Genomic DNA, 14,046 nt, shown 5'->3' with positions numbered 1-14,046 from the left:
GGCATCAGTGGAGCTATGCACGCCACTGCTTGTCATAGTTATTGTTCTGGATACTATAATAGTGTGCAGTGTACCTAATGAAGGGTCCAGCGAGTGTATACAACAGTAAACCCATACAATAACCATAACCCTCATCCCAAGTGAGTAAACATATTGTCTTTCTACTCTACATGTTTCTGTTCCAAACCATCTGGATTCCCCCCACAGCCATTGTATGAGACCAACTGCCTAATGGGCCTCAGTGTGGTGCCACCACCGATTCTATTATGAGGTGGGCTCGTTTCAGAGGAAGGCCTGTGTGTTGTGCGTGTGTGCACGTGCGCACTGGGTCTCTAGAGTCTGTAGGCTGCCTCAAGCTGATAGATGGTGAGTCTTCTGGCTTGGAAAATGCTTTTCAGCCTGTCAGCAGCATGAGAGAGGCATTGTGGGAGGAGGGGGGCTGGGAGGGGGGGGGGGGGGGGGGCGCCTGCACTAGCACTCAGCTGTGTTTACAAGGCAAGGCTGCGCACTCTGAAGATGATTCCGCCCAGGTCCGCTACACAAGACTGGCTCATACGGAGACAAAGCAACAGCACACCACCTTCACCACTGCACACCCTCTGCCACTTTGTCTTCCAATTAGCTACAGCGCCGCTGCTGAGGTGAGATAACAAAAGAAGCTTGTATCCTCTACAGACCTCACTAGAGGAGCTTTATTAGCGTATTGATAGCGTCGACATGTCAACACTGCCCCCACTTGCCTGGAAGGATGCCCACACGTTCTCTGTGAGGGGCCATCACCAAAGTGGCTACAAAAGGAAAACAGCAGGACACATTATCAGGCAGGACGCTATATACTGTAATTAGTGAGAAACAATGGGCAATAAATAGCAATTATGGGAATGCACAGTAAATTAAAAACAAGATCATCCCATGAAACTACAACAAAAAATGTTTGCAATGAACAAGATTTCCCATTGGTCACCATGCAGTCAGTTGAGCAAACAGCTGTTTTTTTTTTCTCTGCCAACTGATATTTTATCCTTGAAATTTGCTTCTATACGTGCAAATATTTAAATAACAAACGCATAATGTACTTGTTTTATATGATTGTATTAGGGCCACAATGAAAAGAATACAAAATGCACACAAAAAAAGCTTTTGTAACATGAATTAAAAAAATTAAACTTTTTTTAAATGTTACAAGAATCTTAATGAGAAAATTTATTTTAAAAAACTCAATACTGTATTGATGTGAAAAGTCAAAATATTGTATATGACAAATGAGAAAAAAAAATTTTTTCAAGGATAAAGTAATACATATTTATTAGAAAGAACATATATACCTGTGTTTTAATGAGGACTGTTATTAAGGATGCTGTCAAGTTAAACTTTACTATAAGAGTCGATGTTTTGCCACACAAACACCATCGTCAATGTAATTCGTTCAATGTAATTATGTAAACGTGTGTCTGTTCCTGAGAAAAAACTACCAACACCAAAATCACCTTATGTATGGTGGATGTGTTTGATCAACCATACAGGTAAGTGTTTCTAATATTCAATATTATCCAATGAATATATATTATATATTATATTATATATATATTATATAATATAATACAGCTTTTTTTCTTTTAACTTTACAACTTTTGTTGACGTAAATGTACGTTTTAGTTTGTTTTTATCAGTGTAGCCCTAATACTCACAAAGCAGAGTAATTGCATTTTCACAACTAACAACAGTGTTCAAGTTAGCACCACAGCCACAAAATTACATAATGTCCACTTGTAAAGAACAAAATACAAAAAGAGCCACAAGACCTAAACACTAACCTAAGCACTTCTGTGCATGACTATAACCATGTAAAGGATCTCTTAGATTGTCTTCTTGGTCCCACAAATAATCAAATAGTGGTGTAAATTTGGGGGTTTGATCTCTGTGTTGGTCATTTGAGTTTTATGATTGGTAATTTATAACAAAAGACCAACCCTTCATTGAAAACTACACTTGCAAAATAATTTCTTTTTTTGATATCTTAACTGGAACAAAATTTGCCTGACAAGCCCGAAGACACATACTTTGAATTGAAGTGTTATATCCCTGCATGTTTAAAATGTGTTTTTCAGCAAAGCAAGAACTGGAGACTTTGAGCAGTTCCACAGGGGGGCTGCTTGCAAAATGCTCTGAGTGTGGCTTTACATGAAATGGGGATGGGGTCAGTTCTGCTGCAGTGCAGGTCAGGCTCCCAGTTTGAGTGCTCACAAAACACAACAGGCATCCGCTTCAGATGTCCCAGCTGTCACTGAAGTACTGGTCCTCTTCCTCCTCTTCTTCCTCCTCCAAAATCCCATTTTCCACAGGGTCGTCTTCGTCCTGCGATTCATGAACATGCACCTCCTCCTCGACTTCCTCTCTGAGCAGAGCGAGCATGTTTTGCAAAGTGGTTTTAACTTCCTGAACTTGCTTCTCCAGTGACTGTGCGGCGTGGGTTAGGGAAGACTCCGTTGGAGTTACACACTTGCATTGAAATCGACATAAGAGACACAAATATCAGAAGAAAACGCGGCACTTGCGGCTCTAGATGCTTAACGGTAATAGCAGTTACCTGATAAAGTCATCAATGTTCAATTTGGCCACCGAGCTGATTACTAGGACAGATCATCACGCCGTAGTCGATTTAACCCCATGCACTTGAAGAGTGAATTGGAGCAATTCGCTATTCATGATCTCATCAGTGGTGCTGGGTGGCAAGTCCCATGCAAAGCGACTCTACAGCTGCATTATTCATGAGCCATCAATGGCCGGGATAGAGGCTGTCATCACAGGGGACTTGTTTAACCTGCTTGGAAACCCAAATCAAGCCTGCGAGGGTCCGGCTAAAGCGTTAAATCAAAGGGGCGGTCTGACGGGCAGATGGAGCCCGATGGCTCGTTTTACTGTTTCAATGGACACAGATTGTCTCCATCCATAATTAAACGGTCATTAAATATAGCCCGAATTCCACAGAAGGTTCGGCAACACAGCACAGTGAAGGTTGTTGAATATGTACTTCAACCATGGTTTATGCAGGGTGCCCACAAAGTCTCTTCACGATCAAAAGAAATAATACAAAAGCAATTGATAAGAAATATTAATCAGACTTGTACTTAGTGGCTATCAAATTGAGTTTTAACCAATGAATTTGTTTATTTCAGGGACCCTGTTGATGAAATAGATTTTGTTCATAGTAATTTCTCTCCTTATCAATTTTCACTCAATCCACACTAAATTTTGTAAACCGGCTTATGACAGTTACTCGAGCAAGTAACGTTTGGAAGCAAGAAGGGTAAAAATAATCATAAAACAACTTAAGGAGATATCTGCAGTACGTGTGCCCAAAGCATCTTGAGCCCAAACGATTACTAACCACAAAGGTCAAATATAAAAGCATTTAGCTAAAAAAAAAAAAAATTTTTTTGAAATGCCACAAGCCTCATACCGCAATTGTGAATGACTTAAAATGTTATACACAAGTCTAGCTCAATGTGTCCGACAAAATGCCCTTTAGACAACAAGACAGTCATAATGAATTTATTGTTGTAATTTGCATGAACTTATATTCAGTCCTGTGACATATATTGTATGTTCTACACACAATTATAAACACAGAGCCACACAGGACATGCACATCCATAGAATTTGAGTGGGATTGGTTGAAAAAACATGATGTTTTTGCAGTTAATCGTCCGTACTCGGGTGGCACGGTGGGCGACTGGTTAGAGCGTCAGCCTCACAGTTCTGAGGACCGGGGTTCAATCCCCGGGCCCCGCCTGTGTGGATTTTGCATGTTTTCCCCGTGCCTGCGTGGGTTTTGTCCGGGCACTCCGGTTTCTTCCCACATCCCAAAAACACGCATGGTAGGTTAATTGAAAACTCTAATTTGCTCGTAGGTGTGAATGTGAGTGCGAATGATTGTTTGTTTGTATGTGCCCTGCGATTGGCTGGCAAGCAGTTCAGGGTGTACCCCGCCTCCTGCCCGATGATGGCTGGGATAGGCTCCAGCATGCCCGCGACCCCAGTGAGGACAAGCGGCTCAGAAAATGGATAGCTGGATGTCCGTACTCGCTTAATCATCATAAAATGTTGTCACGATGTTCTATGAATTATTTTGAGCACAACAAATGCCAAAACCCATCCATTCATCCATTTTCAAGAGCACTTTTTCCTCATTAGGGTTAAGGGTGAGCTGGAGTCAATCCCAGCTGACTTTGGCTTCTCAGTGGGGTACACCCTGGACTGGCAATCACAAGGCAATCGCAGGACACGTCACAGCTATGGAAAATGTTGAGTCTTCAATTAACTTTATCCTCTAATAATGTATGTTTGTGGAATGTGGGAAGAAGTCTGAGTATCCAGAGAAAACCCAAACAAGCCCAGGAAGAACATGCCAATTCCACACAAGAGGGCTGAGATTCAAACCCCGAATCTCAGAGCCACCTTGGTGCCAGATGCCAATTACCTCAAAATCACTGTGGTTGAAAAACCACCATCGATGTACCGTACAGTATATACCACAAATGGCAATGAGAAAAATTTTCTCTGGAATTTAGTCGTCTGTCCTCACAGAGGACACACAGAGGCTGAGGTTTTAATCTTCTAATTTCTATGGCACCGAGAGCATTATCCCGGGTTTGGTTCCTGTTCAATTTGTACGAATAAACAACAATATTGTCCTTTTTCCTCAGTGACCTCAAGTCTTTACATTGCTTTATGCAAGCGTTAACATACTTCCAAGAAGCAAAGATGAATGACACTGAAAAATGCAAACACAGAGGTAGACAAGGGGCGAGCCAGTCTGGTTTTGACAACTTGCTAAAAGAGCAAGAGGCCGTACTAACCATGATAACATGATGGAAGACCGAAATATCTGATCAGACATGAACAGAGTGCAGAAAAGAAGGAACAGGAAAACGTATAACACTGATCTTTGACTTTGAAATGTAAAATTGATTGAATGTATGGTGCCTTTTGTACAATGTAAAGACTTGAGGCTCATCTTCATCCCTGTTTTGGACTATCAATTGTTTGAAAACAAATGAGGAAAAACACAGTAATCTACATCCAATCAGCTTTCTAATTAGCACGGAAAATGAAGCAGTGTGACCTATAATCAGCTTCAACCCTTCCATGTGACTCATTATCATGGATATTATAATGTTCTCCAAGCCAGATTCTGCAGGCAAGAACAGGTGCAGAGTGGATGGATGGTGAGTGTATGTATGTGTGTGTGTGTGTGTGTTGGGGGGTTAGTGAAAAAATGAAGTTGAAGGTATGAAAGCTTTGTAGTCAAGACAGTGACATTCCTCTATTTGCCACAGCTTTGCCCCTGTCTGCCTACTTTAATCTCGGTGCCCGAGAATGGCAACCCGCATCGACGACACTCCAATAACCTCACTTGGACTTTTACCATGTTATTTTCTAGGTGGCACATCATGCCTGTCAAGAGAAATATTCTGATCCCCGCTCAGCTTCAATTACGCAGAATGTCAGATACGACAGCTTGAGCTATTTATTCTCCACCTAACATTGGAGAGCTAACATTTGGTAGCGTGCAAGTTGGTAAGCCTCCAGGAAACTGCAGGTCTCAAAGATGGAGAGAAAGAGAAACATTTATACTATTTTTCACATCTGTATATCTAGAAAGAAAGGATATCAGCGAGGGTCTGATCCCGGCTCAGTATGGCCGTCTGTAAATCGTCCTCCAGGGTCATTAGTCTGTCACTGATCAGCTCACAGCGCTCGGCCAGGTCTGCTGCCTCATCATCGCTGGACACATCCTGCTGGCAGAAGGCAACAGTGGATGAAGGAAAGATGTTTGACAACGACGCCTGCCTATTACTATAGCGACAATACTCATCGCTATCCTCTGCGTCTGGTGGACGGTTGGAATGGAATAATGGCATTGATATTCATTTCCATCCATCCATTTTCTTTACCGCTTATCCTCACTAGGGTCATGGGCTGCTGGAGCCTATCCCAGCTACCTTCGGGCGGGAGGCGGGGTACACCCTGAACCGGTCACCAGCCAATCGCAGGGCACATAGAAACAAACAACCACTCGCACTCACATTCACACCTATGGGCAATTTAGAGTCGTCAATCAACCTGCCACGCATGTTTTGGGCCGGGATTTGAACCCCGGTCCCCAGAACGGTGAGGCAGATGTGCTAACCGGTCTGATATTCATTTCAATATGGAACATTTATTTGAATTCAAATTGATTGCGCTCGGTCACAGAACAAAGTTGAGTTAAACTTGATACATCACTGTAGTGTAATATATTGATGATCATTATCCATAACGAATACACTAGGGAAATATGTGCTCATGCAAGAGACCTCCAAGCTGGTATATGTAAAACTTGACCCCTCTGGAATAGCCATGGGTCCCAGAGAATTATCAGACCAACGTGCACTGTGTTGGTATCTGATAACCCTCCAGACATCGTGTATACACCGACTAGTCACAACATTTTGACCAATTGTACAATCTAATGAGATGCAATACAAGAGCTGTATCAAAACCTCTGCCTTTACAAGGATAAAAATGCTCAGTTTTGATTGAGACTCTGAAAAGTATTTAATTATGTTTATTATTGCCCATATTAAGTACTTCACAGTATTGAATACATGCAATTCATCATACAGGGAGCTGAGTCTAATATTTTGATTCTGTTATGTAGCTAAATGAGGTAGGCAAAAAAATAGCAACACCTCCCAATATGATGCATTGGAATTCGACTGCGAACTCCAACCAGAGTAATTAACATATTGCTCCGCTAATACCTCTCAGATTGTGTCAGTTCAAATTTGGGATGCATACTTGTATTCTTCAAAGAAGCTGTAATGAGCCATGGTTATGCATATCATCGAGGATTTAATAAGTTACAATATGCACGATACAGAATGTAGAGGAGAACTATGTATCGTAACACCAACAAATGTGTGTATATATATATACAGGAATAGCTAGGATGTGTTTAAATGCGGTAGTAAGGGTTCTTTAATATCTTTTAATAAAAGTACTATACTTTAGTTTGTAGAGAACCACCATGGACCAGTGTTTCTTGAAAAAGGTTTAGTTGTGTATCAATGATAATGTGCTCTAACGTGATCACTGAAGAGCTTTGAAAGGTTTGCAGATATAACATGGCTTTTTTTATGTAAATATTAAATAGCTTTTTTTGAGTCATGTGTCCTCAATGTTTGTGTTTGAGCTTACATACGCTCTGTTGCTGAATGAACCTCCAGTTATAAATGAATTTTAGTGCTTATTTTTGGCTGACATCTTGCAAAATTTCCATGAGAATGTTGTTGAAATGTATCTGATCCAGGATGTTTATTTTGAATGGGAACCCTGGAGAATTGTTGGACAGTAAACTAACACAGTGCAGTAGGGCACTTAAGCATTGAGGGAACAGAGCCGGCCATAATTAGAGCAGCGTCATTTGAAGACACTGTGTCCTAGTTTTTTTTTTCGGGCAAGGAGAACACGTACACACACACTCACACATAAGAGTAACCAGAGACACTTAAAACACACACACACACACTGTTCCTATCAAGAGAGTCACATCTGACTCATGGCTGCAGGTAGAAAATATCAACTCCCCGCAGCTCAAAGGTGTCACAACAATGTGAATAGAGTCAATTCTCTGCATTGTGCACAAAAAGCACTCCCTCTTAGATGATGCAACAAACATGTACAACAAAGAACAACTAAAAGCCAGAGGCACTACACCGTGATGTACCAGCCATCTCCAAAGCAATTGAGATAAACCAAACAAAAATAGCCCAGGTAATGATTGGAGATCATGCTTTCAAGATAACATTATTCTCATGTGTGCGGCAGTTTAAGTGTATGTCCTTCCCCACTACATATGAAACTAGGATTCATGTCCTCCATCAACAAAAGGAAAGCCAGTCGAGCTAAAGCGTCACTTTGCTGTTTGTTTTCAGGCTGTAAAGGTTAGCAGCTTCTTTAGCAGATAAGAGCGCCGTGTTTGTGTAGCGGATTGATTCCATTCTCCAGCCTCCAGTCGCTCTTGCCAAAAGTCAATAGGACCCGAGGAGAGAAAGCTCAGTGTACACACACTGTGACAATCTTGATAGGTTTGTTTGTGACTTTTTCCAAAGAAGATATTCCAGCATTCAACAGCCATCATCGTGATCAGCACATTGCACTCTTCTTGCTGTTGACAAATGTGATCCGTGACCCAAGTGAGGATAAGCGGTACGGAAAATGGATGGATGGATCGATTTCAGTGTCATGTGCATGCCGAACTGCATAGGTAAGACTTGTCAGCACCGGCACGGCATAGTGGCAGTTTGATGAACCTTTGCGCTAATGTGCAGGGACCCCCAGTAAACAAAGCAGGCGTAATCAAATTATGTAGAAATGCAATACTCGGATGCACGCAGGCCTTGTCATCGTTATCTCGGCAATCAAGACTCGAAGGCAGCATGTAACTGTTGTGCTCCCCAGGGTCCTGTTCAGTCAGACAATATAAAATGCATAAACATGGCACCAGCTTTACATTTGTGATTTAGGTGACTTAAAAATACTATAGAAAAGAATTTTAATGTCAAAACTACGTACATCAAATACATAATAATAAACTCCTCTGTCTGTTCCACATCTCAGACCACCAATACAAGCTTGCTTAAATGCTCGTCCCACAAGCTAAAGTACAAATACTTATTTATGGTATGGTATCTGTTTATTGTCAGTCCTTAATTTAATGTATATGGAATACACAATTTTAGTTAATAATTTTATTATTTTTCAAGGATCAACATTTTAACACTTCAATGAATCAACTAATATACTGTAATACAGTATATAACTATAATATAGCATCCATCCATTCATTTTCTACTGCTTATCTAATCAGGGTCACGTGTGGGCTGAAGTCTACCCAAGCTGACTTTGGGCGAGAGGAAAGGACTGGTTGCCAATCACAGGATTCTTCGAGACAGACAACCATTCACACTATCAGTGGCGGTCCTCGTTTGAATGGCGCCCTGTGCAGGACCCCCCAATTGCACCCCTGCATCCCCAACTTGAAAGGACTTTATATTTTCTTTAAAATATACTAAATTATAAACAAATAACAGCAACAGCAAAGAATATTTAGGATTAAGGAAACAGAATTTAAAAACACATTTTGCATTGCATTTTTGATGCTGACTTTCCAGATGCCTAGTGGCATGTTTGTATGTAGTCATGGTAATTACTGTACGTGTAAATCATAATGTTTAGAGGTTGTTTGTGTTTTCCCATAGTAATAGTAGTTGTATGTGTGTTTTATTTACCTGTTGTTGTGCTGTTTTTTGTTGTACTGTGGATGTGGGTGGTGTTCTTTGTGGTGACACTCTGCCCGTTTTTCATAAGTGGCAGGTTTGTTGCCAATGCCTACGGTATGTGCTGCTGTTGCTCAATGAAAAGAGCCTCTTATTTTGCGCAGCCAACAGTGCGCCCGACTTTTTCTTGGTCGACTCAATGTCACCCCAATTACAGTCACTTTGTAACGAGCAATCTTCTGGGCGGGTTGCCAAACATAATAACCAGAAACCGCCACTGGACGTCATGTTAAATAATCAAACTATTCATTTATCAATTTTCATCCATCCATCCATTTTCTGAACCGCTTATCCTCATTGGAGTCGTGGGCGTGCTGAAGCCTATCCCAGCTAACTCTGGGCAAGGGGTGTGGTACACCCTGAACTGGTTGCCAGCCAATCGCAGGTCACATATAGACAAACAAACACTCGCACTCACATTCACACCTACGGGCAATTTGAGTTGTCAATTAACCCACCATGCACGTTTTTGGGATGTGGGAGGAAACCGGAGTACCCGGAGAAAACCCACGCAGGCACGGGGAGAACATGCAAACTCCACACAGCTGAGGCCGGATTTGAACCCGGGTCCTCAGAACTGTGAGGCAGATGTGCTAACTAGTCGTCCACCACTTATCTATTTTCAATATGGCTTATTCTCATTAGGGTCGGGGGTGAGTCGATACCTATCCAAGCTGTCTTTGGGCAGGAGGCAGACTACACCCCGGACTGGTCGCTATCCAACAATACCGTAATGATTTGTTAATAATTAAAAGTGCATCACTTGGATGTGTAAACCCAGAATCCCATCAGAGCAAATGGTCACTACATACTAGTTTTCCGCTGCCATGCAGAATGAGGAGGGTACTAAAAGAACCTTGAGAGGATAAAAGAACAATTAGAAGACATTAGAAGGAAATTGAGTAGTGCTGAAACACACACACGCACACACAAATCAATCTCCATTGGGCCAGCGGGCCAGCAGCTTGGCAGCAGCTAAGTGGAAATCATTTACTTAAAGTCATTACGGAAAGGAGAAAGAGGTCAGAATGTGTTCTTGCCAGAGAATTCAGCTCTGCCACAAAGCCACAGTAATGTCGTCAACACCACCAGGATGAAGTTAGCATCTAATTTTTTCACTCACTAATGGGACTCACAGTTTGTTTTGCCTTTATGCATTCATATGAACTTGTTTTCTAATAGCTACTGTGTTTCAAATCTAGCTGGCGGAGGCAAATCATTCCAAACAAGCTGTTTATTTGCCTTTTTCATTTAGATAATTAAGATAAAATTAATTAATTTATCTTAATTAATTAAGATAAAATAAAATATTTGAAATGCCAATCAATCATAACAATGGATTTATCATTACATCAATGCCCAGTGAAAGTGTAAATAAAAAATAAGCACAAGTGTTGTATTTTAAATACATCAGCATTTAGGTCCAGTCTTAGTAACTGTCCAAGACCAGTTAATTCTAACAGATTTTTCATCTATAAACTGCATTATCTGCACAACAATTCACATTCCTGTACAGCAGCTGTAAATGAGCATCAGCATCCATCTAAGTATTTCAAATAGGGGCATGATAAAAATGTTGAATACAAGTTTGTAAATCTGTAAAAGAGAGAGCGTTCACATGCAGATCACTATTGATCAGTCGAAAATGCATCTGAGGTCATGTTTGAGTCAAGGTCAACTAATGGATTGTTCTGTGTCCCAGCACACCAACATTAATAAAAGTGACACTTAAATTACAGTGAGAACATTCAGGCACACAGTGACGGTATTAACATGACTAACCTGTGGGCTATTATCCTCCATGCAGAACAAAAACTCCTCCAATTTCTGCAAAAAAAGGGAAACATTTGTTGAAGCCACACAAACGTAAATCGGCTCATGAATTATTAAAAATGCAATTTACATCGGTTGTCTCCTATATGTGAGCAGCAGCAACATTGTAATGATGCTGGAATTATTCATCAGCAAATGTGACGAGAGAACAACAGACTAAATGACAGCAGATTCCTTTGTTAGTATTCAAAGTGAGTTAATTATCTAGTGCAGGCCAACATATTGTTTGTGGCTTCAGGTTATATGCTCATATGTACACGTATAAGCAAAGGTTCAATTATAAGTTTTAATTAAAAAGTTGTGCAGTTATTTAGGTTATGTTTTTCAATAAACATGAGTGAAGTTCACCTGCACTTTCCTGAAACTTTCCCATATACAGGCAGCCATCACATTTTTGGGCGTAGCGGTTTAATATCGTAACACCAATTTATGGCATTCCATTTCTTTTTAGAGTAAAACAGTAATTTTGCTGTCACCCCACCAGCTGATTTCATTCATTATATCTTATCCCCCAGCAACGTAATCAATCTGTCACATACTGTTTTTGTGGGACTCAACTGATGAGACTAGTTGTCTGCAGCTTTGAAAACATGTCAACTGAATAAAAATTACAGAGACAGTTATTATTTTCTTGGGTCTAAAATGGCTGTAATAAAGTATCAGCTCTAGTCGTTTGTGTTATTCATGTGTTGTCAATGCAGTCAAACAGTAGGAACAGAATTAAACATACATGAAATAAATGGTTATGTATTTTGCTTTAGATTGTGCAACTATACAAAATAAATCCTGCTTATAACTTGGATGTTTCCATCATAGAAGATTGAGGAGTGAACCGTGCACAGCTTGGTTGGCTCTCTCACCTTTGACTTCTTGGAGAAATGTTAGGACAGGCTAGACTTTAGCAGGGAAACAAAAGCAGAGAGAAACAAAAGGAAAGCAGAAAGTAGATTTGTGCGGTTCACATAATGCAATCAGACAGAGCAGGTAAAGAGGACACCGGTGCAAAATGTAGATGTAGGTTCGTGCAAAGCAGGACCGTTATAAGCTACAACCTAATGGGAGGGCAAAACATGACAAAACTGTGAAGGTGGACTAGATTTCCTATATCAACTATAGGCACAATTCACGATTCATTTGTCAATTTCAATGCCATTTTTAAAGTACTATTTTCAATGACCAATTAAGGAATTAACTGATTATGCCCATCCCAAGTTCTCAGTGGCAAAACTGACAAACTTGTTACAGTCTGAGCAACTCATGTTGAGATAAGCAATGTGAAATTCAGAATGTGAGCTGCTGCTGAAAAACTGCAAACATTACATTTCTGGGAGCCAATATAACAAATATAGCTTTGCAAAAACATGTCTGGCAAGTGCTCCCTTTTTTCTTCTTCTTATTTTGATGCCTGCTGGCTATGTTGACTTTGTTCTTATCTCAGACGAGACTGTCAGACTTCGTGGGTGGAGGCAAGTGTGAGGAGAGGAGTGAATGATTCGGGCTCTGCCCTGGAGCAGCGGCTTCAAATCACTGGTCAAATAGCACCCGTGCACACGCCTCATGCATCTCACTAACAACGCACGTGGTCATGAACAAATGGCAGAATCTGTAGAATGAAGGGCAATGTGTCCATATGGTTGCCTCTCAAATGTCTTTTTTCTTCCACGGCGCAAACACTGATGACACTGTGTGCTCATCTTACTGTTGCCCTACAAAATTAGCGAATGTTTTGCCCAACAAATGGTGAAAGTGAAACCTCATTTGACCTTTTAGAGGAAAGCATGTGTGTAAGGAACCTGCAAAAGCTGAAACGTCACAAAGGGCCATGGTTTTGAGATGTAAATCTCATTTTACATGCGTGGCACCGCATGTAAACACAGGCATTACATACTGTATACAGTAGTTAATAATACATTTTGTTGTTAAGAAATGTAGAGGCTGTGTTACCTTGGTGAACTCAGAGTTCTGTAAATTGGCCTCGGAACACCAGCGGCCGCCTAAAGCAGTCAACATGGCGCAGTCTTCTTCCTCTTTGGGGCACATTTGAGTTGAAGCATAGCCAGTTGTGGTGAGATGGTCGTCCACGTCCGCTCCACTGCAGATGGATATCCGTAGCTGCAAGCCTCGTAAGAACAAGTGACACGCCTCCAGGTCGGCCTCCCAAATCCGCTCCAAGCCTGAGCAGCTACAGCTAATGTCATATGAAAATGGGAAAATATGACAATATATGCTGACCTGAGACAAAATTATGTTTTCTTTCAGCATTTTCATGCAAGCATGATGACAAAAAAAAACAAGCCACAGGTGCTTCTTGCTCATATAAGAAATAGCAGTATTATTATTCTTATCATTGCAAAGTAAATTGTATTTTCTAAGACTAAAAAATACACTGAGCCTGTGCACATTCGCAAATTCACTTTTGCATTGATTTTTGGGGGGGAAGTCTGTCCTCTGTTATTTGGTGAAAAGGAGACACAGAGCGCTGCCTTGAGATTCAGGTAAGAGTTTATTTTGTTCATAACCCAAAACACTTGTATCTCAAATCAACTTTCCCCTTGGCCACCTGGGGGCAGTACAATACATCATCCATCCATCCATTTTCCGTACGCTCACTGATGTACGAATAAACATGAAGTCGGTCAAAAATCCTCAGTGTGCCGCTGCACACAATTTTGAATTGTTCCCCATCTGCCAAACTGCTACTTGTTATAAAGTTAGTTGAGTTGAACTCACAGCCACCGTACAACGTTCATAATCTCAAATATTTACTTGCAATTCAAAGCAAAAAATCGGCTACTATCTTGAAAAACTCATAAGTCAGGTACCCGTATCT

At 40.9% G+C, this 14,046-nt stretch overlaps 1 protein-coding gene across 7 annotated transcripts in view; it reads right to left on the bottom strand.

The window, feature by feature from the left end:
• Positions 1 to 575: 575 nt before the first annotated feature.
• The window catches only part of disc1 (DISC1 scaffold protein), a 57,868-nt gene continuing 44,397 nt past the window's right edge, over positions 576 to 14,046 (bottom strand). For 5 of the 7 annotated variants that reach the window (XM_061689895.1, XM_061689889.1, XM_061689891.1 and 2 more), the window contains 4 exons: positions 13,161 to 13,404; positions 11,166 to 11,210; positions 5,675 to 5,801; positions 576 to 2,459 (listed from right to left, as the gene is read on the bottom strand). In XM_061689895.1, the coding sequence (XP_061545879.1) occupies positions 2,266 to 2,459; positions 5,675 to 5,801; positions 11,166 to 11,210; positions 13,161 to 13,404 (610 nt within the window). In that variant the 3' untranslated portion in view covers positions 576 to 2,265. The remainder of the gene's footprint in view (positions 2,460 to 5,674; positions 5,802 to 11,165; positions 11,211 to 13,160; positions 13,405 to 14,046) is intronic. The other 2 variants (XM_061689892.1, XM_061689894.1) reach the window with 1 other exon arrangement.

This window comes from Phycodurus eques, chromosome 11, assembly GCF_024500275.1.
Source record: "Phycodurus eques isolate BA_2022a chromosome 11, UOR_Pequ_1.1, whole genome shotgun sequence".
Classification (NCBI taxonomy): Eukaryota; Metazoa; Chordata; class Actinopteri; order Syngnathiformes; family Syngnathidae; genus Phycodurus; species Phycodurus eques.
This window is presented reverse-complemented; position numbering and strand designations above follow the sequence as displayed.